The sequence below is a fragment of the Coregonus clupeaformis genome, chromosome 40 (genome assembly GCF_020615455.1).
Source record: "Coregonus clupeaformis isolate EN_2021a chromosome 40, ASM2061545v1, whole genome shotgun sequence".
Classification (NCBI taxonomy): domain Eukaryota; kingdom Metazoa; phylum Chordata; class Actinopteri; order Salmoniformes; family Salmonidae; genus Coregonus; species Coregonus clupeaformis.
This window is the reverse complement of record NC_059231.1, coordinates 6,000,200-6,026,006: the sequence shown is the minus strand read 5'-3', so window position 1 is coordinate 6,026,006 and position 25,807 is coordinate 6,000,200. Positions and strand designations below refer to the sequence as shown.

The following is a 25,807-nucleotide window of genomic DNA, read 5'->3' as shown; positions in this document are numbered from 1 at the left end:
CTCCCCACTGTAGATATATAGTATATATATATATATATATACACACATAGATATATAGTATATATACATACACACATAGATATATAGTATATATATACACACACATAAATATATAGTATATATACATACACACATAGATATAGTATATATATATACACACACACATAGACACAGTGGGGAGAACAAGTATTTGATACACTGCCGATTTTGCAGGTTTTCCTACTTACAAAGCATGTAGAGGTCTGTATTTTTTAACATAGGTACACTTCAAATGTGAGACACGGAATCTAAAACAAAATTTCAGAAAATCACATTGTATGATTTTTATGATGTATGATTTTATGTATGATTTTATTGCATGACATAAGTATTTGATCACCTACCAACCAGTAAGAATTCCGGCTCTCACAGACCGGTTAGTTTTTCTTTAAGAAGCCCTCCTGGTCTCCACTCATTACCTGTATTAACTGCACCTGTTTGAACTCGTAACCTGTATAAAAGACACCTGTCCACACACTCAATCAAACAGACTCCAACCTCTCCACAATGGCCAAGACCAGAGAGCTGTGTAAGGACATCAGGGATAAAATTGTAGACCTGCACAAGGCTGGGATGGGCTACAGGACAATAGGCAAGCAGCTTGGTGAGAAGGCAATGGAAGAAGTTCAAGATGACGGTCAATCACCCTCGGTCTGGGGCTCCATGCAAGATCTCACCTCGTGGGGCATCAATGATCATGAGGAAGGTGAGGGATCAGCCCAGAACTACATGGCAGGACCTGGTCAATGTCCTGAAGAGAGCTGGGACCACAGTCTCAAAGAAAACCATTAGTAACACACTACGCCGTCATGGATTAAAATCCTGCAGCGCACGCAAGCTCCCCCTGCTCAAGCCAGCGCATGTCCAGGCCCGTCTGAAGTTTGCCAATGACCATCTGGATGATCCAGAGGATGAACAGGAGAAGGTCATGTGGTCTGATGAGACAAAAATAGAGCTTTTTGGTCTAAACTCCACTCGCCGTGTTTGGAGGAAGAAGAAGGATGAGTACAACCCCAAGAACACCATCCCAACCGTGAAGCATGGAGGTGGAAACATCGTTCTTTGGGGATGCTTTTCTGCAAAGGGGACAGGACGACTGCACCGTATTGAGGGGAGGATGGATGGGGCCATGTATCGCGAGATCTTGGCCAACAACCTCCTTCTCTCAGTAAGAGCATTGAAGATGGGTCGTGGCTGGGTCTTCCAGCATGACAACGACCCAAAACACACAGCCAGGGCAACTAAGGAGTGGCTCCGTAAGAAGCATCTCAAGGTCCTGGAGTGGCCTAGCCAGTCTCCAGACCTGAACCGAATAGAAAATCTTTGGAGGGAGCTGAAAGCCTGTATTGCCCAGCGACAGCCCCGAAACCTGAAGGATCTGGAGAAGGTCTGTATGGAGGAGTGGGCCAAAATCCCTGCTGCAGTGTGTGCAAACCTGGTCAAGACCTACAGGAAACGTATGATCTCTGTAATTGCAAACAAAGGTTTCTGTACCAAATATTAAGTTCTGCTTTTCTGATGTATCAAATACTTATGTCATGCAATAAAATGCAAATTAATTACTTAAAAATCATACAATGTGATTTTCGTTTTAGATTCCGTCTCTCACAGTTGAAGTGTACCTATGATAAAAATTACAGACCTCTACATGCTTTGTAAGTAGGAAAACCTGCAAAATCGGCAGTGTATCAAATACTTGTTCTCCCCACTGATATATATATATATATATATATATATATATATATATATATATATATATATATATATATATATATACACCTACATACATACACACATACATACATACATACATACATACATACATACAAGAAACACCAGCAATGCTCATTAGACCGGTGGATATTTGTCCTTTGGTCTGGAGTCCAAATTGGAGATTTTTGGTTCCAACCGCCGTGTCTTTGTGAGACGTGGTGTGGGTGAACGGATGATCTCCGCATGTGTATTTCCCACCGTAAAGCATGGAGGAGGATGTGTTATTGTGTGGGGGTGCTTTGCTGGTGACACTGTCTGTGATTTATTTAGAATTCAAGGCACACTTAACCAGCATGGCTACCACAGCATTCTGCAGCGATACGCCATCCCATCTGGTTTGGGCTTAGTGGGACTATCATTTGTTTTTCAACAGGAAAATGACCCAACACACCTCCAGGCTGTGTAAGGGCTATTTTACCAAGAAGGAGAGTGATGGAGTGCTGCATCAGATGACCTGGCATCCACAATCCCCCAACCTCAACCCAATTGAGATGTTTTGGGATGAGTCGGACGGCAGAGTGAAGGAAAAGAAGCCAACAAGTGCTCAGCATATTTGGGAACTCCTTCAAGACTGTTGGAAAAGCATTCCAGGTGAAGCTGGTTGAGAGAATGCCAAGAGTGTGCAAAGCTGTCATCAAGGTAAAGGGTGGCTATTTGAAGAATCTCAAATATAAAATATATTTTGATTTGTTTAACACTTTTTTGGTTACTACATGATTCCATATGTGTTATTTCACAGTTTTGATGTCTTCACTATTATTCTACAATGTAGAAAATAGTAAAAATAAATAAAAACCCTGGAGTGAGCAGGTGTGTCCAAACTTTTGACTGGTACTATATATATATATATATATATATATTATTATTACTATTTTTTTTACATAGTGGTGCAGCCAGTCCACAAGGTGGCACAGCGCCTTTGGGGAGAACCCTGCCTCCACTCACACAATAGAACCCAGTGGTGTAAAGTACTTAAGTAAAAATACTTTAAAGTACTACTTGGGGGTATCTGTACTTTACTTTACCATTCATATTATTGACTACTTTTACTTCACTACATTACTAAAGAAAATAATGTACTTTTAACGCCATACATTTTCCCTGACACCCAAAAGTACTCGTTACATTTTGAATGCTTAGCAGGAAAGGAAAATGGTCCAATTCACACACTAATCAAGAGAACATCCCTGGTCTTCCCTACTGCCTCTGGTCTGGCAGACATACTAAACACATATGCGTCGTTTGTAAATTGTGCTGGAGTGTGCCTCTGGCTATCCATAAATATAAAAAAACAAGAAAATGGCGCCATCTGGTTTGCTTTTACTTTCGATAATTAAGTCTATTTTTAGACTTTTACTCAAGTAGTATTTTATTTTACTGACTTTCACTTCAGTCATTTTTCTATTAAGGCATCTTTACTTTTACTCAAGTAGGACAATTGGGTGCTTTTGCCACCACTGGATCCCTCATTCACCATCTCCCTCTCATTCTGTGACTGTCCCTCTCACTCCATTTCCCTCTTATTTTCTCTGTTCCCTCTGTATCTGCTGAATGTGCTACTAGAGATCATGTTATATTATCCAGAAACCCTGAGTTTGAAGCTCTGGCACCTCTTTCATCATCACATTGAACAATGGGAAATGAGGAATTTGACCCATCGTACTGAACATCAGACCGAAGGGCATCCTCGGGTTACTCAAAACAGGGAAACACAAGATTAAGATATTCATTCTCTCTGCCCTCCCACTTTATGTGTCCCACTTTCTGTGTCCCACTGTTATACTTTCTAATAGGTTCCAATAATAATATGTCCCATCTAGTTTGTGTCCACATAGAGTCATCCATCCACCTTTGAAAGAACCGTAAAGCTACAGTATGTTTAAAGCTTTCAGTCAACATTCCTCACCAATCTGAGGTGAACAAGACATGTGTCACTCATACAGTATGTTACACCTCTCTGTGAGGCATGATCAGTACTGTCTCTCTGATCAAGCTGGGCTGAGATCTGCATCTGCACACACTTAGGTCAGTTCAGCAGTCAAGGAGGGAACAGGACCCAGGCAGGTGAATTTATCTTCAAAACAATCTTTGGAGTGTCACCATGCAATTCTCGCTTCTTGGGTGTTTCATGTTAGTGATACGTGAACGCTCTGCTTAGTTTTTGATGCTGGAAGATATAATATGATATGAAAGTGCGTCATCGCACACGGCATCTGATATAGATATATACATATATATGTGGTCCTCTGTAGCTCAGCTGGTAGAGCACGGCGCTTGTAACGCCAAGGTAGTGGGTTCGATCCCCGGGACCACCCATACACACAAAAAAAAAAATGTATGCACGCATGACTGTAAGTCGCTTTGGATAAAAGCGTCTGCTAAATGGCATATTATTATTTCTGCAACCCATCCAGGAGCCTTGAAGTGGAAAACAGGGTATGAAGAGGAGGCAGAGAAGGAGGCAGAGAAGGGGGAGGAGAAGGGGAGGGGAAGGGGGAGGAGAAGGGGGAGGAGGAAGAAAACACACATTTGCAATTTTCTGTAACTAATTGGCTAGATTAGATTTAGCTGATTCTGCTGTTGATCACCAAAATCGGGTGTCAGTCAATATGCTTTGACAAACTTCCCGCTTTGAAGTCTCACAGGCAGAAGCCCACTCACAATTCAGCCAGAGATTCAATCACACAGCTAATTAACTGAAAACATAATCTTCTCTCAAGAGGGCTGCCACATTGCACATTCAATCCCTCGTAAAACAAAAAGCATACAAGTATTTAAAAAAGTTGCACATCCCATGGTAAGAGCCACTGGTACTACTTTTTTTGGGCAAGCTCTGAGCAAAAGCACTGCGACACAAACCATAAAAGTTCAGCTGGTGTCTCGCACTTGAGAGGCCAATGGCTGTGTAAATACATCTTGTTCTGTGGCAGCTCTCAGTAGACATGTAACAGACAGCCTTAAGGCTTAATGATTTAAAGTGCTACTGAATCGGAAAACCAACTTCTCTGTTTGAAAACGGCCTGTGTGTCATCGATATGAGTCAGAAGCATTTATTCTAGTGTCATAATTTACTACAAAGTGTAAATAGGATCATTTTGGTCATAAAGTCAGTATCGTCCAAAACTGAGATTTGCAAGATGTAAGGAATCTAGGGTATGTAACAGTTTTCCTTGGGTTGGGTTTATTTAAATCCTGCCCACATGCCCACAGTTGGCAGCACCCAAGTAATCATACAATCGGAGCCCAGCTGCATGCGACCCAATCGTAATGTCCGTAGGTGCGAAATGCAGACTGACCGTGCGGAATGCAGACTGATTTGGTTTGACTTTGGATATCCATATGGGGCTAGTTTGGGACCATCAGTAAATTAAGTAAATTAATTTACATAATATAGGACCATATTTTAACATTTCCAAATTTCTATAACTTAAAAATCTCAAACCAACGTTAAATTGTAGAAATTTATATACAAATATTGATAGCATAAAAAAGATAACTAAAAGTTGTGCAACATGAAAATATTATCCAATTTACATTGTGTCATTTGCTGACGGTCCCTAACTAGCCCCACTGATAGCCTATCCAAATTCAAACCAACTTTGCCACGGTCGCACACAGGCCGGCTGAAGCTAATTGGCTAAATACGTTTGCTAGCTAACCTAGGCTACTTCCAGACAAGACCTGGTTAGACTGTTTCAAATGATCTAGAAAGGTGAGTGACTAACTTTATACCGTTTTGGCAGAGTGAATGTACACCCGCATCAAAGCACATGTCCAAGACCAAAATCTTATTCTCAGTGGCATTTCCTAATGAGGAGGCTTGAAACCAAAGATAAATCAGTCACTTTAGCCCCTCTTTAAGGCAAAACAGAAAACAAAATACAGTACAGTAAGAAGCAAACCATTCTAAATGTTCCTGAGGAACAACTATATAAAAAGGGAAGAGATTAAAGGGATGGTTCAACATTTTGGCAGTGAAGCCCTTTATCTACTTCCCCAGAGTCAGATGAACTCGTGGATCCCTTTTTTATGTCTCTGCGTCCAGTATGAAGGAAGTTAGTTTTGTGAGCCAACGCTAACTAGCGTTAGCGCAATGACTGGTAGTCTACAGGAACGGCTAGTATAAAAAATTGTATCCACGAGTTCATCTAACTCTAGTAGATAAAAGGCTTGATTAACAAAATCTCTAACTATCGTTTTAAAGGAAAATATGCCAGTCTGTATAGCTTTAAACTATTTGAACCAGCTTTCCCTGATAGAAAATAAAAAAATGTCTGTGTGATGCCTGTGAAGCCTATTGGTTCTATAGAGCTAAGCTAGTGCTCCCTGTGGTCTATCCTCCCTCACATGTTCACTGTGTGTATCTCTGACTATACAGCAATTACAGAGCAGAGGGGGTTACAGTAAGGGAACAGTCAGACTGACAGAGCGTTTCCAGAGCTGGACGAAGCTCTAGTTATAGAGTTGAAATATAGCTTGCTATTGAATGGAAATCGCAGCCAAGCAAGTGGAGACCATAGCCTCGGGTTACTGAGCTCAGCCAGTCTAATTAGCTTTTAGAGTGCATCAGCATGCATGACTTTGGCTGCGTTTAGACAGGCACCCCAATTCTCATATTCTTTTCCACTAATTGATCTTTTGAGCAATCAGATCAGCTCTGAAAATGATCTGATGTGAAAAGTTCTGATGCGATTGGTCAAAAGACCAATTAGTGGAAAAAAAAGTATCCGAATTGGGATGCCTGTGTGAATGCAGCCTTTGAGGTGTTGATGAAAGGCCAGGAAAAACCCAATAGCCTGCTGACTCAAGCTCTTCACTAAACATGCAGTGGGATGGATGGGCATGAGTCATGGAAGACTAGTCTGTATATTCAAGGGCACATCACAGGGGTGCTGGGCCGAAGAAAATGTGTAGAAATTAAGTAGGACCCGCACACACGGTTGCATTCACAAGCCTAATTAAAGGTGTCTAATGGAGCAATCGTGTGTGCAGGTCCCTGCTTTATTTATTAATGAGTCCTGGAAGAGCAGGGGTTATTGGGATCCTTAGGAAGAAGGAGGGCAGGAGTAGCGGTGTAGAGAAGTGGAGGAGAGGAAGAGTGCGAGGCACAGGCAGGAGGTGCAGCACTACTACTACTCACATACTGAGAGTTATCCAGCGGCGCCATGGCCACAATCTTGAAGTTGTCCATGAGCACGGCATCAAACTCCTGCTGGCCGGCGCTGGTATGCACCACCCGGTCCTTGACGAAGATGCTGATGGCTCGGAGCATGAAGGAGACAAACAGGTGGATGTGGATGTAGTTCCTGGTACAGTGGAGACGCCTGACAGGAAACAGAGGACCAGGAAAAGTTAGCTGTGGTTCTTAAAATCTCTAATAGATGAGACACAGTGAAAATAGGAACTTCTAAAAGCAGCGTGTGGCTGCGGTGTGTTACCGACCACCTGCTGTGTGATCACTAACACACCCAGCCGGTGGCCGATATTCTGATCAGAGGCCCGCTGGATTTAACCCATACGACTATTATGATCATGTTATGACCATGTTATGACCATGTTATGACCATGTTATGATCATGTTATGACCCCTCTACAGTCTAAGCCCTGTCTACGCCGGGGGAGGGGAGGTCTACTAAGCTATATGCAATTGTTTTAAGAAGGTCATACCGAGGATCATTTTGCCATTTGATTTGGAATTTTAAGACCCCTTGAAGTATAAAAAATAACCTGCATTGAATAACAGATCCACTACATGGAACATATAGTCCCCCGAAAAAGTTTGTTTTGATGTGTCTGTCCTATATCTGAGAGATATAAGAAAGATCAGGAAACCAAATGTTTTTTTTTACATCCTCTTATTTTTGCCACTAAACAGTCTTCATAAAAACCCTACCGGTCAAAAGTATTATAACACCTACTCATTCAAGGGTTTTTCTTTATTTTTGCTATTTTCTACATTGTAGAATAATAGTGAAGATATCAAAACTATGAAATTACATTTGGAATCATGTAGTAACCAAAAAAGTGTTAAACAAATCAACAAATGTTTTTTATTTGAGATTCATCAAATAGCCAACCTTTGCCTTGATGACAGCTTTGCACACTCTTGGCATTCTCTCAACCAGCTTCATGAGGTAGTCACCTGGAATGCATTTCAATTAACAGGTGTGCCTTCTTAAAAATATAATTTGTGGAATTTATTTCCTTCTAAATGCGTTTGAGCCAATCTTTTGTGTTGTGACAAGGTAGGGGGGGGTATACAGAAGACAGCCCTATTTGGTAAAATACCAAGTCCATATTATGGCAAGAACAGCTCAAATAAGCAAAGAGAAATGACAGTCCATCGTTACTTCAGTCAATACGGAACATTTGAAGAACTTTGAAAATTTCTTCAAATGCAGTCGCAAAAACCATCAAGCACTATGATGAAACTGGCTGTCATGAGGACTGCCACAGGAATGGAAGACCCAGAGTTACCTCTGCTGCAGAGGATAAGTTCAGTAGAGTTAACTGCACCTCAGATTGCAGCCCAAATAAATGCTTCACAGAGTTCAAGTACAGACACATCTAAAGATCAACTGTTCAGAGGAGACTGTGAGAATCAGGCCTTCATGGTCGAATTGCTGCAAAGAAACCACTACTAAAGGACACCAATAAGAAGAAGAGACTTGCTTGGGCCAAGAAACATGAGCAGTGGATATTAGACCATTGGAAATTTGTCCTTTGGTCTGGAGTCCAAATTTGAGATTTCTGGTTCCAACCGCCGTCTTTGTGAGATGTGTTGTGGGTGAACGGATGATCTCCGCATGTGTATTTCCCACCGTAAAGCATGGAGGAGGAGGTGTTATGGTGTGGGGGTACTTTGCTGGTGACACTGTCTGTGATTTATTTAGAATTCAAGGCACACTTATCCAGCATGGCTACCACAGCATTCTGCAGCGATACGCCATCACATCTGGTTTGGGCTTAGTGGGACTATCATTTGTTTTTCAACAGGACAATGACCCAACACACCTCCAGGCTGTGTAAGGGCTATTTTACCAAGAAGGAGAGTAATGGAGTGCTGCATCAGATGACCTGGTCTCCACAATCCCCCAACCTCAACCAAATTGAGATGGTTTGGGATGAGTCGGACCGCAGATTGAAGGAAAAGCAGCCAACAAGTGCTCAGCAAGACTGTTGGAAAAGGATTTCCAGGTGAAGCTGGTTGAGAGAATGCCAAGAGTGTGCAAAGCTGTATGTGTTATTTCATCATTTTGATATCTTCACTATTATTCTATGTAGAAAATAGTAAAAATAAAGAAAAACCCTTGAATGAGTAGGTGTTCTAAAACTTTTGACCGGTAGTGTACTTCCATTCATTTTTTCAGCTGGTACCGGGGGACCTTCAATCGAATCTTGTGAGGCCTGTGGGCTTCTTAGAGAGAGTCTCACCTTTCCACAGAGGGGTCATATTAGTGTGTAGCCCAAATTGTTCGGATGCTACAGACAGAAGTTGGCAGATCGGCAGTACCGACTTCAGACGAGTCCCAAGACGCTTGTGGGGGCCGTAGAGAAAAACAGAGAACACAGTCGTGTTCGTGAGAGTCTCATCTTTCCATAGAGGAGTCATAATAGTTTCGGACGTTACAAACTATTTTGTGAGAAGACCGGTCTAGCTCTGTCACCTTTCACCGTATATGCGGAAGTGCAACATAGGGGGATGCGGTGGATTGAGACGCATCCAATGCAAAAGATATCTGTAGCTTAAACTGACATTTTTAATGGGGATTTTTTTATTCTGCTAATAGGATTTCTGCAGGGGTGCGGACATTGTTTAGCTGTTTGTCTCATTTCTTAATGCAGAGATTTTAAGTGTCCTTGTTTGAGCATTGCCTGTAAGACAGGCTGCTCTCATAGACTCATAGACACAGAAGTCTCACAATTTAGCTGGATATTAGACCAAATTGGTTACTCTTTGCCCAGGTGAATCAAATTGCCAAAGTTCCAAAATGTGTTGCTGGAAATGATCTTTTAAAAAACAACTGCTAAGTGCCCCTTATTTGAGCTTGGAGGACTATTAGGCTAGACGAGGAGAACATTACAGATCTATTCTGAAGTTGTCAATATGCTCTTTCCAAGCCACCCACTCACAATGATTCTGGGGACTGTAGAGTCGACCCCTGAGTGTTCTCTGTTCAAAAGCTCCATTAATACATCAACTGGAGAAAGGGCCTATTCATTCCTCTGGAACGACTCTTAATAACGAGAAGTCTCCCACATGAGGAGCTGTCAAATAGCCTGTGTGTTCCCTCTCTCCATTGTACTCAGGGCTAAAGCACGGGATTTACACGTCAGACAAGGCTAATGGCAAGGCCCCAAACATTATAAAACACTCCTACCCGAGGAATAAGAAAACACAACCATGTTTTTCTATATCGCTAAGGTCACCCATATATGAAATCGATGGTTGTGTAAAAATATTTTACTGCAAAAGTGGTTACATTTATAGATAGTGACACACCACCTTAAATCACAGTGCAGAATAATGGCTGTCGGGGGTCACATTAGCTCATGTAACCCAATATTGCAAGCTCTGATTTTGCTAAAATGTGGAATGCAAATAGTCAATTGTCCGCCCAACATACACAAACAAATATCATTAGGATATTGCCATGCATCTTGAAAATATAGACCTATAAACCCACAGATACAAAAGACGGAAACATTAACTATGAATATTTATGATGAATGTAAACTTCACTTTTTGGTAGCTGTTGAATAGACAACTTTTTAAGTCAAATTTGCTCTCATGCAGTGCTGTATGGTCCTGCCTGACAAATGCATACAGTTACATGTTTTTTGATGTTGTGGCTAAAATAATTGGCTCTAACAAGTGGGCTCAGACATTAAAATAACATTTTTTGTGGTCCAAGGTTTTTTAAAGGATTTTGTTTCTTTAGTCCCTAATCTTGCAATTAAGTCAGGTTGCCGCAAATCCAATATGGCGTCCAAAATCTAATATGGCTGCGATAATAACGTTTGATGAACGTTAAATCAGTTGTAAATTTGAATTTTGTAATTGTGTCCAACACTCCTGCCTATAAAGACTTGGTGTGAGTCAATTTTATTCTGAATCCAATATGGCCCTAATGATTACACTCAAACACCTTGGCCTGCACATACTGTAAGCAGCCCTTGTTCATTTTGTATTGTGTTATTCTGTCTTTAAAATGGTTTCATAAGGCTCTTGGTATATTTAGGACTCTGGGCTCTATTTTAACAAACCTAATGCAATGGTAAAACTTAGTGCAGGCGGTAGCCCTATAGGTTCAGGGGTGTGTCAGAAATATGTGTGCTATTTGCACTATTACAATGATCGGCGCACTTGCTGGCATTGGCGCGAAAGGACTGGGTTTGAATAAAAAAGTTATGCGTGTGTTGAGGCTTGGCCCCTCACTGGCCAATCAGAACGTGCTCCATTGCGAAATATGTTCTTGCTTCAAGTTGTGCATTTACGGTCTTTTATGTATTGCCTTGGAGTCAACACCAATTCCAATGTTAGTCCGTTATAGTTTGTTAAATGCCTTACAGAAACGAAATAACAAAAAGTAGACCAATCTTTGCTAAATACGTTAACTTGAACCCATTTGCAGTCCACATTGTTCTAATTAATTGTATGGCTTCAATAGCAGTCACACTGATATAGGGGCTAGGCCTACTGTAAATTGCATTATGGATGAGCATGGACATGACAAACATTGTCAATAAGCAAGATTACATTTATTATTGATAAGGCCTAAAAAGAGAACAAATAATTATAATCAAAAAAAAAAAAAAAACGAAACAGCAACATTTATTTAAATAGGCTGTCGTCACACTTACAGGCACCATCATTTCTCCTGACGGCATATAATATTAAAAACAATGCAGACTAAGGAAGGCTGTACGCACATCCAAACTTTTCACAGAAGCTGGACAAAGATCCACTATAAAGAGAAAGGGAGAATGTCTCTCACCTTTATCCTGCTCCAAATAGGCCTGTTTTATTAACATAATTGGAACCATTTTACAGATCAGATCGCATTCACACCTCCAGATGTTGCAATGCATGCGAGCCAGCTGCATAAGTGCCACGGACGTTGTAACCATAAAACCAGGAAGGTGAATCATTCTAAAAAGATTGGTTGTAATAAAATGTAAGTACTTTTTTAAACAACAAATACATGTCAAATGTAATGATATCATCAAATCGCCAGCACATAAAAAGACATGCGTTGCTGTTGATCCAGCCTTCGTTATAGTAGGGAGGGCTTGGGTTTTGAACGTACAGTTGAAGTCGGAAGTTTACATACACCTTAGCCAAACACATTTAAACTCAGTTTTTCACAATTCCTGACATTTAATCCTAGTAAAAAGTCCCTGTCTTAGGTCAGTTAGGATCACCACTTTATTTTAAGAAAGTGAAATGTCAGAATAATAGTAGAGAAAATGATTTATTTCAGCTTTTATTTCTTTCATCACATTCCCAGTGGGTCAGAAGTTTACATACACTCAATTAGTATTTGGTAGCATTGCCTTTAAATTGTTTAACTTGGGTCAAACGTTTTGGGTAGCCTTCCACAAGCTTCCCACAATACCTTGGGTGAATTTTGGCCTTTCAGGTAATGTCGATATAGGACTCGTTTTACTGTGGATATAGATTATTTTGTACCGGTTTCCTCCAGTATCTTCACAAGGTCCTTTGCTGTTGTTCTGGGATTGATTTACACTTCTCGCACCAAAGTACGTTCATCTCTAGGAGACAGAACGCGTCTCCTTCCTGAGTGGTATGACGGCTGCGTGTCCCATGGTGTTTATACTTGCGTACTATTGTTTGTACAGATGAACGTGGTACCTTCAGGCGTTTGGAAATTGCTCCCAAGAATGAACCAGACTTGTGGAGGTCTACAATTCCTTTTCTGGAATTGTGATTATTATTATTATTATTATTTTATTTTTTTCCACCTTTATTTAACCAGGTAAGCCAGTTGAGAACAAGTTCTCATTTACAACTGCGACCTGGCCAAGATAAAGCAAAGCAGTGCGATAAAAACAACAACACAGAGTTACATATGGGGTAAAACAAACATAAAGTCAAAAATACAACATAAAATATATATACAGTGTGTTCAAATTAAGCAAGTTATGGAGGTAAGGCAATAAATTGGCCATAGTGCAAAATTATTACAATTAGTATTAACACTGGAATGATAGATGTGCAAGAGATGACGTGCAAATAGAGATACTGGGGTGCAAATGAGCAAAATAAATAACAATATGGGGATGAGGTAGTTGGGTGGGCTAATTTCAGATGGGCTGTGTACAGGTGCAGTGATCGGTAAGGTGCTCTGACAACTGATGCTTAAAGTTAGTGAGGGAGATAAGAGTCTCCAGCTTCAGAGATTTTTGCACTTTGTTCCAGTCATTGGTAGCAGAGAACTGGAAGGAATGGCGGCCAAAGGAGGTGTTGGCTTTGGGGATGACCAGTGAGATATACCTGCTGGAGCGCATACTACAGGTGGGTGTTGCTATGGTGACCAATGAGCTAAGATAAGGCGGGGATTTGCCTAGCAGTGATTTATAGATGGCCTGGAGCCAGTGGGTTTGGCGACGAATATGTAGTGAGGACCAGCCAACAAGAGCGTACAGGTCACAGTGGTGGGTAGTATATGGGGCTTTGGTGACAAAACGGATGGCACTGTGATAGACTACATCCAATTTGCTGAGTAGAGTGTTGGAGGCTATTTTGTAAATGACATCGCCGAAGTCAAGGATCGGTAGGATAGTCAGTTTTACGAGGGCATGTTTGGCAGCATGAGTGAAGGAGGCTTTGTTGCGAAATAGGAAGCCAATTCTAGATTTAACTTTGGATTGGAGATGCTTAATGTGAGTCTGGAAGGAGAGTTTACAGTCTAACCAGACACCTAGGTATTTGTAGTTGTCCACAACTCTAGGTCAGACCCGTCGAGAGTAGTGATTCTAGTCGGGTGGGCGGGTGCCAGCAGCGTTCGATTGAAGAGCATGCATTTAGTTTTACTAGTGTTTAAGAGCAGTTGGAGCCTACGGAAGGAGTGTTGTATGGCATTGAAGCTCGTTTGGAGGTTTGTTAACACAGTGTCCAATGAAGGGCCAGATGTATACAAAATGGTGTCGTCTGCGTAGAGGTGGATCTGAGTCACCAGCAGCAAGAGCGAAATCATTGATATACACAGAGAAAAGAGTCGGCCCAAGAATTGAACCCTGTGGCACCCCCATAGAGTCTGCCATAGGTCCAGACAACAGGCCCTCCGATTTGACACATTGAACTCTATCTTAGAAGTAGTTGGTGAACCAGGCGAGGCAGTCATTTGAGAAAGCAAGGCTATTTAGTTTGCCAATAAGAATGCGGTGGTTGACAGAGTCGAAAGCCTTGGCCAGGTCGATGAAGACGGCTGCACAGTACTGTCTATTATCGATCGCGGTTATAATATCGTTTAGGACCTTGAGCATGGCTGAGGTGCACCCATGACCAGCTTGGAAACCGGATTGCATAGCGGAGAAGGTACGGTGGGATTCGAAATGGTCGGTGATCTGTTTGTTAACTTGGCTTTCAAAAACTTTCGAAAGGCAGGGCAGGATGGATATAGGTCTTTAACAGTTTGGATCTAGAGTGTCACCCCCTTTGAAGAGGGGGATGACCGCAGCAGCTTTCCAATCTCTGGGGATCTCAGTAAGAAATGGTCCAGATTGTCTAGCCCAGATGATTTGTAGGGGTCCAGATTTTGCAGCTCTTTCAGAACATCAGCTGTCTGAATTGTGTGAAGGAGAAGCGGGGGGGCATGGGCAAGTTGCAGCGGAGGGTGCAGAGCTGGTGGCCAGGGTAGTGGTAGCCAGGTGGAAAGCATGGCCAGCCGTAGCAAAATGCTTGTTGAAATTCTCGATTATTGTAGATTTATCGGTGGTAATAGTGTTTCCTAGCCTCAGTGCAGTGGGCAGCTTGGAGGAGGTGCTCTTATTCTCCATGGACTTTACAGTGTCCCAAAACTTTTTGGAGTTAGTCCTACAGGATGCACATTTCTGTTTGAAAAAGCTAGCCTTTGCTTTCCTAACTGCTTGTGTATATTGGTTCCTAACTTCCCTGAAAAGTTGCATATCGCGGGGGCTATTCGATGCTAATGCAGTACGCCACAGGATGTTTTTGTGCTGGTCAAGGGCAGTCAAGTCTGAGGAGAACCAAGGGCTATATCTGTTCTTAGTTCTGTATTTTTTGAATGGGGCATGTTTATTTAAGATTGAGAGGAAATTACTTTTAAAGAACAACCAGGAATCCTCTACTGACGGAATGAGATCTATATCCATCCAGGATAACTGGGCCAGGTCAATTAGGAAGGCCTGCTCGCTAAAGTGTTTTAGGGAGCGTTTGACAGTGATGAGGGGTGGTCGTTTGACCGCGGACCCATTACGGACGCAGGCAATAAGGCAGTGATCGCTGAGATCCTGGTTGAAGACAGCAGAGGTGTATTTAGAGGGTAAGTTAGTCAGGATGATATCTATTAGGGTGCCCATGTTAACGGATTTAGGGTTGTACCTGGTAGGTTCGTTGATAATTTGTGTGAGATTGAGGGCATCTAGTTTGGATTGTAGGATGGCCGGGGTGTTAAGCATATCCCAATTTAGGTCACCAAGCAGTACGAACTCTGAGGATAAATGGGGGGCAATCACTTCACATATGGTGTCCAGGGCACAGCTGGGGGCTGAGGGGGGTCTGTAGCAAGCGGCAACAGTGAGAGACTTATTTCTGGAAAGGTGGATTTTTAGAAGTAGAAGCTCAAACTGTTTGGGCACAGACCTGGATAGTATGATAGAGCTCTGCAGGCTATCTCTACAGTAGATTGCAACTCCACCCCCTTTGGCAGTTCTATCTAGACGGAAAATGTTGTAGTTGGGGATGGACATTTCAGAATTTTTGGTGGCCTTCCTAAGGGTTGGCGGAGTGTGCTAACGCAGTGAATAACTCAAACTTAGGAAGGAGGCTTCTGATGTTAACGTGCAGAAAACCAAGGCTTTTACGGTTACAGAAGTCAACAAATGATAGCTCCTGGGGAGTAGGAGTGATACTGGGGGCTGCAGGGCCTGGGTTAGCCTCTACATCATCAGAGGAACAGAGGAGGACTAGAATAAGGATACGGCTAAAGGCTTTAAGAACTGGTCTTCTAGTGCGTTGGGTACAGAGAATAAAGGGGGAAGATTTCCGGGCGTTGTAGAATAGATTCAGGGCATTATGTACAGACAAGGATATGGAAGGATATGAGTACAGTGGAGGTAAACCTAAGCGTTGGGTAACATTGAAAGAGATAGCATCACTGGAGGCACTGTTGAGCCGGTATCGGCGTGTATGGGGGGTGGAACAAAGGAACTATTTGAGGCAGTTTGAGAGGGACTTGGGGTTCTACAGTGAAATTGTATAATAAGAACTAACTCGAACAGCAATAGGTAAGGCATATTGACATGGGAGAGAGGCATAAAGCAATCACAGGTGTTATTAGAGAGAGCTAAGACAACAACTGGTTATGGCGATAAAGTTTGGGCTGAGGCTAAACAGATAAACAGGACAGGGTACCGTGTAAAAGAACAGTCCAGCAGGCATCAGCTGTGCAGCTGAGTGATCATAAGGTCCAGTGAACAGCAATATGTGAGTCCGAGAGCAGTTCGAATTGGTACTACAGCACAGCGATCAGGAAGCACGGCTGTCGTTTGCGTGTGCAAGCGGGCCGGGGCTAGCAGATGGATCTTCGTGGTCGTCGCAACGGGAAGCCTGTTGAAACCACAGACGATTATGTCGGCAGACCAGTCGTGATGGATCGGCGGGGCTCCGTGTCGACTCTAGGAGGTCCCGTCCGGTTGACAGAGAGGTAGATAGCCGGGAGATGTGCCTGACTCAAGGCTAGCTCAAGGCTGATTAGCCAACAACAACGTTCATTTGATTGCAGCTAGCTAGTTGCGATTATCCAGTGTTAAAGGTCCAGTGATTCAGTGATTCCGGCAGAAAATCCGATAGGTTCTGGGTCGATACTGTGAATTATAAGTGAAATAATCTGTCTGTAAACAATTGTTGGAAAAATTACTTGTGTCATGCACAAAGTAGATGTCTTAACCAACTTGCCAAAACTATAGTTTGCTAACAAGAAATTTGTGGAGTGGTTGAAAAACGAGTTTTAATGACTCCAACCTAAGTGTATGTAAACTTCCGTATGAAACGGAAAACAAGCAATTGATACAGGTTACAGATAACTTCTAAAGACGACGTTCACCGGTATTCACCGAGGTTATCATCTCTCGTTTCATGATGGGCATGGACATGTAGCATACATCATGGAAGGGGTTTTACGCACGGTCCAAAACGGGACCTGCATGGCTAAAATAATGTGTATAAATAAAACTATATGGGAAAAAACATGAGTTTTTTTTGTTTTTAAATACTAAGTATACAGACACCAAAAGCACATGGGCAGTGTGCGTCACGGCTGGATAGACTACGTTCCGCTGTCAAAATTCATGCCATAACCAACTGCGTTACCACTAAAACCAGCTTTTGGTTGGTCTTAAATATCCCTACCAGCGCTGCCTGAAATTAGCACTTTGGATCATGTTTTTAAGGAAACGCCTAAAATATTTCCAACCCCTCCCTTCTGATGTTAGACAGGTAAATTGCAGAACCTGGTGTTAGGGCTGGAAAATGCCAGTGCGCCAGTTGTTACATGACAAAATTGCAAACTAACGTGCGTTTGACACTAGCGCCGCCTTAATGCCAGACGAAAATAGAGACCTAGTTGTGGAGAAGTACAGATAAGGGTTGGGTTATGAAAAAATATCAGAAACTGAACATCCCACGGAGCACCATTAAATCCATTATTAAAAAATGGAAAGAATATGGCACCACAACAAACCTGCCAAGAGAGGGCCGCCCACCAAAACTCACGGACCAGGCAAGTTGGGCATTAATCAGAGAGGCAACAACAAGACCAAAGATAACCCTGAAGGAGGTGCAAAGCTCCACAGCGGAGATTGGAGTATCTGTCCATAGGAACACTTTAAGCCGTACACTCCACAGAGCTGGGCTTTAAAGAAGAGTGGCCAGAAAAAAGTAATTGCTTGAAGAAAAAAATAAGCAAACACGTTTGGTGTTCGCCAAAAGCCATGTGGGAGACTCCCCAAACATATGGAAGAAGGTACTCTGGTCAGATGAGACTAAAATTTAGCTTTTTGGCCATCAAGGAAAATACTATGTCTGGCGCAAACCCACTACCTCTCATCACCCCGAGAACACCATCCCCACAGTGAAGCATGGTGTTGGCAGCATCATGCTGTTGGGATGTTTTTCATCGGCAGGGACTGGGAAACTGGTCAGAATTGAAGGAATGATGGATGGCGCTAAATACAGGGACATTCTTGAGGGAAACCTGTTTCAGTCTTCCAGAGATTTGAGACTGGGATGGAGGTTCACCTTCCAGTAGGACAATGACCCTAAGCATACTGCTAAAGCAACACTTGAGTGGTTTAAGGGGAAACATTTAAATGTCTTGGAATGGACTAGTCAAAGCCCAGACCTCAATCCAATTGAGAATCTGTGGTATGACTTAAAGATTGCTGTACACCAGCGGAATCCATCCAACCTGAAGGAGCTGGAGCAGTTTTGCCTTGAAGAATGGGCAAAAATCCCAGTGGCTAGATGTGCCAAGCTTATAGAGACATACCCCAAGAGACTTGCAGCTGTAATTGGGGGCGGGGGTGAATACTTATGCACGCTCATGTTTTCTGTTTTTTTGTCTTATTTCTTGTTTGTTTCACAATAAAAAATATTTTGCATCTTCAAAGTGGTAGGCATGTTGTGTAAATCAAATGATACAAACCCCCCAAAAATCTATTTTAATTCCAGGTTGTAAGGCAACAAAATAGGAAAAATACCAAGGGGGGTGAATATTTTCGCAAGCCACTGTATCTAAACTAAAGTAGATCATTGTTCTATACATTAGTTGGGGTCTCTATAAGCTTCAATATGAGGTCCTAAACATAGCATGAAAGTGCATCCTTGTAGCTGTATGGGCTAATATAGTCAAAATGTTTGCCTTGGGGTAAGTTGAACCAATGGTTGAGCCAATGGCAAGTTGCACAAATTGAAGTGTTTTCTTCTAAGGCGTAATGCAAGGCATTATCGCTTGGATATGAGGTAACAACAGGGCCTGGGCCTTTGTTAAAAGTGTTCAAATAAGTACAAAGTGTTTGTAAGGTGTTAAGCCCGTGTTAAAATATGCTTTAAATGATTAAAAGACAAACAAATGACTGTTATTGTGTTGAATTGTGTTTTGGGAAATAAAGATAGACATGGTTTTAAAAAGATAGTGGTAATATTTCATTCAGTACCAACATTTGTAGGTGGCTTAACTTACCCTATCACAGATCCACTTATCCCATATGCGGGGAAGGTTGTGCCAAGAGACCACTTCTTTTGAACAAGCTATGTTTTAAAAACTGTAATGTTTACATGAATTCTGATTTATTTCCAGGGATATTATTATTTCTAGCTAACTCACTACCTGGACCAATAAAGCTAGCTAGCTAGCGGGTAGCTACTGGTAACTATTAGCAACTTTCCATGTTATTTCACGCTTAAGAGTACCTGTAATTATGCCAGCAAGCTACCTACCATTCAGCTGTTTTTCTAACCTCATTATCTGAAGCGTTAACGTTAGGTAGTTAGTAGCTACTGTACTCGAAATGTTGCTAGCTTGTTGCAAACTGGATAGCTAACTAAACAATAGCTAGAACGACCTAGCTTTAATATTTGGAGACGCTTTCTCTCCGTTGGGACAGACGCAAACTGGCTGAATCGATTCAGTGGCTAGCTTTGCACTTAACTGGCTAATAGTAGCTACTAAGGGTAAGTTATTACCTACATTTATTTTTGTTTTGTTTTTACATACTGGTAACCAGAGTCGTTCAAGGGAATTCGGTACATGGGTGACTAGTTAACGTTAGCTTGTGTGTTCGTGCCGTGGGAGGAGAGCAATGGCTAGCTAGTATGCTAACTATTCTAGCTAACTAACTGCCATGCCGTTGGCAGAGAGCAATGGCTAGCTAGTATGCTAACTATTATAGCTAACTAACTGGCTGAATAAGTTGAAGACGTACTCACTCAAACTGTCAAAACTAACACAAAACTTTACACAACGTTAGACACGGACACGAATGATCTGCTTGGCGTGTTAACACACTGGTGGTTGTTGTAACCGAGTATTGGTTCTATACCGTGTTATTGGAGGCTGGCATGCTAGTTGGCTTTGGCGTCATAGGATTCGGTGCCCTGGACGGTTTTCACGGAAGAATACTGTACCAAGTTAGCTACCTGAATGAACTAAGTTAGAGTCTATTCCTAGAAACATTGAACCACTGTGGTTTACAACAATTATAATTTCTAAAGTGGAAGTTGGGAGAGTTATATTTGAGTGTTTCAGTGAAACGTAAGTGAGGGAGGCCCCGCTCTCTCGCTTTCCCAGATGTTTAGTTAATTTCATTCCGATCTCCTTTGCATTATTGTAGCCTTTTTCTGTAGCCTGTCAACTATGTGTCTGTCTATCCCTGTTCTCTCCTCTCTGCACAGGCCATACAAACGCTTCACACCACGTGGCTGTTGCCACTCTAATCTGGTGGTCCCTGCGCGCACGACCCACGTGGAGTTCCAGGTCTCTTGCAGCCTCTGGAACTGCCGTTCTGCAGCCAACAAGGCAGAGTTCATCACAGCCTATGCTACCCTCCAGTCCCTCGACTTCTTGGTGCTGACGGAAACATGGATTACCACAGAAAACACTGCTACTCCTACTGCTCATTCCTCGTCTGACCATGTGTTCTCGCATACCCCGAGAGCATCTGGTCAGCGTGGCGGTGGCACAGGAATCCTCATCTCTCCCAAGTGGACATTCTCTCTTTATCCCCTGACCCATCTGTCTATCTCCTCATTTGAATTCCATGCTGTCACAGTCACTAGCCCATTCAAGCTTAACATTCTTGTCATTTATTGCCCTCCAGGTTCCCTTGGAGAGTTCATCAATGAGCTTGACGCCTTGATAAGTTCCTTTCCATAGGGTTTGGCTCACCCCTCACAGTTCTGGGTGACTTTAACCTCCCTACGTCTGCCTTTGACTCATTTCTCTCTGCTTCCTTCTTTCCACTCCTGTCCTCTTTTGAACTCACCCTCTCACCGTCCCCCCCTACTCACAAGGCAGGCAAAACGCTTGACCTCATCTTTACTAGATGCTGTTCTTCTACTAATCTCACTGCAACTCCCCTCCAAGTCTCCAAACCACTACTTGTATCATTTTCTCTCTCGCTCTCCTCCAACACTACTCACTCTGCCCCTACTCAGATGGTTATGTGCCGTCGCAAACTTCGCTCTCTCTCTCCCGCTACTCTCTTCTCTTCCATCCTATCATCTCTTCCCTCTGCTAAATCCTTCTCCCTCCGATCTCCTGATTCTGCCTCCTCAACACTCATCTCCTCCCTTTCTGCATCTTTTGACTCTCTATGTCCCCTATCCTCCCGGCCAGCTCGGTCCTCCCCTCCTGCTCTGTGGCTTGACGACTCATTGCGAGCTCACAGAAGAGGGCACCGGGCAGCCGAGCGGAAATGGAAGAAAACTAGACTCCCTGCGGACCTGTCATCTTTTCACTCCCTCCTCTCTACATTCTCTTCCTCTGTTTCCGCTGCTAAAGCCACTTTCTACCACTCTAAATTTCAAGCCTCTGCCTCTAACCCTAGGAAGCTCTTTGCCACCTTCTCCTCCCTGCTGAATCCTCCTCCTCCTCCCCCTCCCTCCTCCCTCTCAGTGGATGACTTCGTCAACCATTTTGAAAAGAAGGTTAACGACATCCGATCCTCATTGATTAAGTCAAATGACACCGCTGGTCCTGCTCACACTGCCCTACCCTATGCTTTGACTTCTTTCTCCCATCTCTCTCCAGATGAAATCTTGCGACTTGGGACGGACGGCCGCCCAACAACCTGCCCGCTTGACCCTATCCCCTCCTCTCTTCTCCAGACCATTTCCGGAGACCTTCTCCCTTACCTCACCTCGCTCATCAACTCATCCTTGACCGCTGGCCATGTCCCTTCCGTCTTCAAGAGAGCGAGAGTTGCACCCTCCTCAAAAAACCTACACTCGATCCCTCCGATGTCAACAACTACAGACCAGTATCCCTTCTTTATTTTCTCTCCAAAACTCTTGAGCGTGCCGTCTCTAGCCAACTCTACTGCTATCTCTCTTAGAATGACCTTCTTGATCCAAACCTGTCAGGTTTCAAGACTGGTCATTCAACTGAGACTGCTCTTCTCTGTGTCACGGAGGCTCTCCGCACTGCTAAAGCTAACTCTCTCTCCTCTGCTCTTATCCTTCTAGACCTATCCGCTGCCTTTGATACTGTGAACCATCAGATCCTCCTCTCCACCCTCTCCGAGTTGGGCATCTCCGGCGCTGCTCACTCTTGGATTGCGTCCTACCTGACAGGTCGCTCCTACCAGGTGGCGTGACGAGAATCTGTCTCCACACCACGTGCTCTTACCACTAGTGTCCCCCAGGGCTCAGTTCTAGGCCCTCACCTAATCTCTCTATACACCAAGTCACTCGGCTCTGTCATATCCTCACATGGTCTCTCCTATCGTTGCTACGCAGACGACACACAATACATTTTCTCCTTTCCCCCTTCTGATAACCAGGCGGCGAATCGCATCTCTGCATGTCTGGCAGACATATCAGTGTGGATGTCGGATCACCACCTCAAGCTGAACCTCGGCAAGACGGAGCTGCTCTTCCTCCCGGGGAAGGACTGCCCGCTCCACGATCTCGCCATCACGGTTGACAACTCCATTGTGTCCTCCTCCCAGAGTGCAAAGAACCTTGGCGTGACCCTGGACAACACCCTGTTGTTCTCCGCTAACATCAAAGCGGTGACCCGATCCTGCAGGTTCATGCTCTACAACATTTGCAGAGTACGACCCTACCTTACACAGAAAGCGGCACAGGTCCTAATCCAGGCACTTGTCATCTCCCGTCTGGATTACTGCAACTCGCTGTTGGCTGGGCTCCCTGCCTGTGCCATTAAACCCCTACAACTTATCCAGAACGCTGCAGCCCGTCTGGTGTTCGACCTTCCCAAGTTCTCTCATGTCACCCCGCTCCTCCACACACTTCACTGGCTTCCAGTTGAGGCTCGCATCTACTACAAGACCATGGTGCTTGCCTACGGAGCTGTGAGGGGAACGGCACCTCCTTACCTTCAGGCTCTGATCAGACCCTACACCCAAACGAGGGCACTACATTCATCCACCTCTGGCCTGCTAGCTCCCCTACCTCTACGGAAGCACAGTTCCCGCTCAGCCCAGTCAAAGCTATTTGCTGCTCTGGCACCCCAATGGTGGAACAAGCTCCCCCACGACGCCAGGACAGCGGAGTCACTGACCACCTTCCGGAGACACTTGAAACCCTACCTCTTTAAGGAATACCTGGAATAGTATAAGGTAAGCCCTTCTAGGGCTATCTTCTGTACACCCCCCCACCCCCCCACCTTGTCACAACACAACTGATTGGCTCAAACACATTAAGAAGGAAAGAAATTCCACAAATTAACTTTTAAGAAGGCACATCTGTTAATTGAAATGCATTCCAGGTGAGTACCTCATGAAGTTGGTTGAGAGAATGCCAGGAGTATGCAAAGCTCTCATCAAGGCAAAGGGTGGCTATTTGAAGAATCTCAAATATAAAATACATTTTCATTTGTATAACACTTTGTTGGTTACTACATGATTCCATATGTGTTATTTCATAGTTTTGATGTCTTCACTATAATTCCACAATGTAAAAAATAGTCATAATAAAGAAAAAGCCTTGAATGAGTAGGTGTGTCCAAACTTTTGACTGGTAGTGTACATTTGAAGATGATCCCTGGGCTTTGATGGACAGTAAAAGGGTTGCAGAGGAGGTGAAGCTGATCAAGCATGGTGCACCAAGACCACTAAAATCACAGTCAATCCCCAGCCACCATAAACAATCACGTACAGCAAGTTTGACCATCCTAAGGTGCCTCTTGTTTGCCATAAATGGCATATGTCCTTATAGGGACGTTGGGATTACTGCAGTTTCCCAGACCAATGTATGAGTCACCCCAGCATGAAAGCTCATTCTTCACATGTGAATCCAGTTCAGGTGTCAGCCAGCCATGGTTAGTAGCCAAATAGGTACATATGAGGACAATGCACGGCAGCACTTTACATGTGGCAATCCAGTTCCATGTTGTCTCTGTCTCTAGTAGCTGATGGTGGAATGGGCCTGTCGAGGACGGTTCTGGGAGATTCAGGATGGCATTGAACTTGGAGAGTGCAATTCATTTGACATGTGAAGGCCCACTAAGTTGATGGAATTTATTGTCAATGAGTGTCAGGTTGTGTTGGTTCATTTTAGTAAACACCTGCCTTATGCACTTGTCATGTGTGGTTGCATCCTCCTCATACACCATAACTGTCACCAAGTCAACATACAGTGGGGGAAAAAAGTATTTAGTCAGCCACCAATTGTGCAAGTTCTCCCACTTAAAAAGATGAGAGAGGCCTGTAATTTTCATCATAGGTACACGTCAACTATGACAGACAAAATGAGAAAAAATTATCCAGAAAATCACATTGTAGGATTTTTTATGAATTTATTTGCAAATTATGGTGGAAAATAAGTATTTGGTCACCTACAAACAAGCAAGATTTCTGGCTCTCACAGACCTGTAACTTCTTCTTTAAGAGGCTCCTCTGTCCTCCACTCGTTACCTGTATTAATGGCACCTGTTTGAACTTGTTATCAGTATAAAAGACACCTGTCCACAACCTCAAACCGTCACACTCCAAACTCCACTATGGCCAAGACCAAAGAGCTGTCAAAGGACACCAGAAACAAAATTGTAGACCTGCACCAGGCTGGGAAGACTGAATCTGCAATAGGTAAGCAGCTTGGTTTGAAGAAATCAACTGTGGGAGCAATTATTAGGAAATGGAAGACATACAAGACCACTGATAATCTCCCCTCGATCTGGGGCTCCACGCAAGATCTCACCCTGTGGGGTCAAAATGATCACAAGAACGGTGAGCAAAAATCCCAGAACCACACGGGGGACCTAGTGAATGACCTGCAGAGAGCTGGGACCAAAGTAACAAAGCCTACCATCAGTAACACACTACGCCGCCAGGGACTCAAATCCTGCAGTGCCAGACGTGTCCCCCTGCTTAAGCCAGTACATGTCCAGGCCCGTCTGAAGTTTGCTAGAGTGCATTTGGATGATCCAGAAGAGGATTGGGAGAATGTCATATGGTCAGATGAAACCAAAATAGAACCTTTTGGTAAAAACTCAACTTGTTGTGTTTGGAGGACAAAGAATGCTGAGTTCCATCCAAAGAACACCATACCTACTGTGAAGCATGGGGGTGGAAACATCATGCTTTGGGGCTGTTTTTCTGCAAAGGGACCAGGACGACTGATCCGTGTAAAGGAAAGAATGAATGGGGCCATGTATCGTGAGATTTTGAGTGAAAACCTCCTTCCATCAGCAAGGGCATTGAAGATGAAACGTGGCTGGGTCTTTCAGCATGACAATGATCCCAAACACACCGCCCGGGCAATGAAGGAGTGGCTTCGTAAGAAGCATTTCAAGGTCCTGGAGTGGCCTAACCAGTCTCCAGATCTCAACCCCATAGAAAATCTTTGGAGGGAGTTGAAAGTCCGTGTTGCCCAGCGACAGCCCCAAAACATCACTGCTCTAGAGGAGATCTGCATGGAGGAATGGGCCAAAATACCAGCAACAGTGTGTGAAAACCTTGTGAAGACTTACAGAAAACGTTTGACCTGTGTCATTGCCAACAAAGGGTATATAACAAAGTATTGAGAAACTTTTGTTATTGACCAAAT

General features: G+C 43.4%; 1 protein-coding gene across 2 annotated transcripts in view; it reads right to left on the bottom strand.

Moving 5' to 3' along the window:
* The window catches only part of pth2ra (parathyroid hormone 2 receptor a), a 95,042-nt gene that overhangs the window by 37,317 nt on the left and 31,918 nt on the right, over positions 1-25,807 (bottom strand). For both annotated transcript variants that reach the window (XM_045211998.1, XM_045211999.1), the window contains exon 7: positions 6,953-7,136. In XM_045211998.1, coding sequence (XP_045067933.1) covers positions 6,953-7,136 — 184 coding nt within the window. The remainder of the gene's footprint in view (positions 1-6,952; positions 7,137-25,807) is intronic.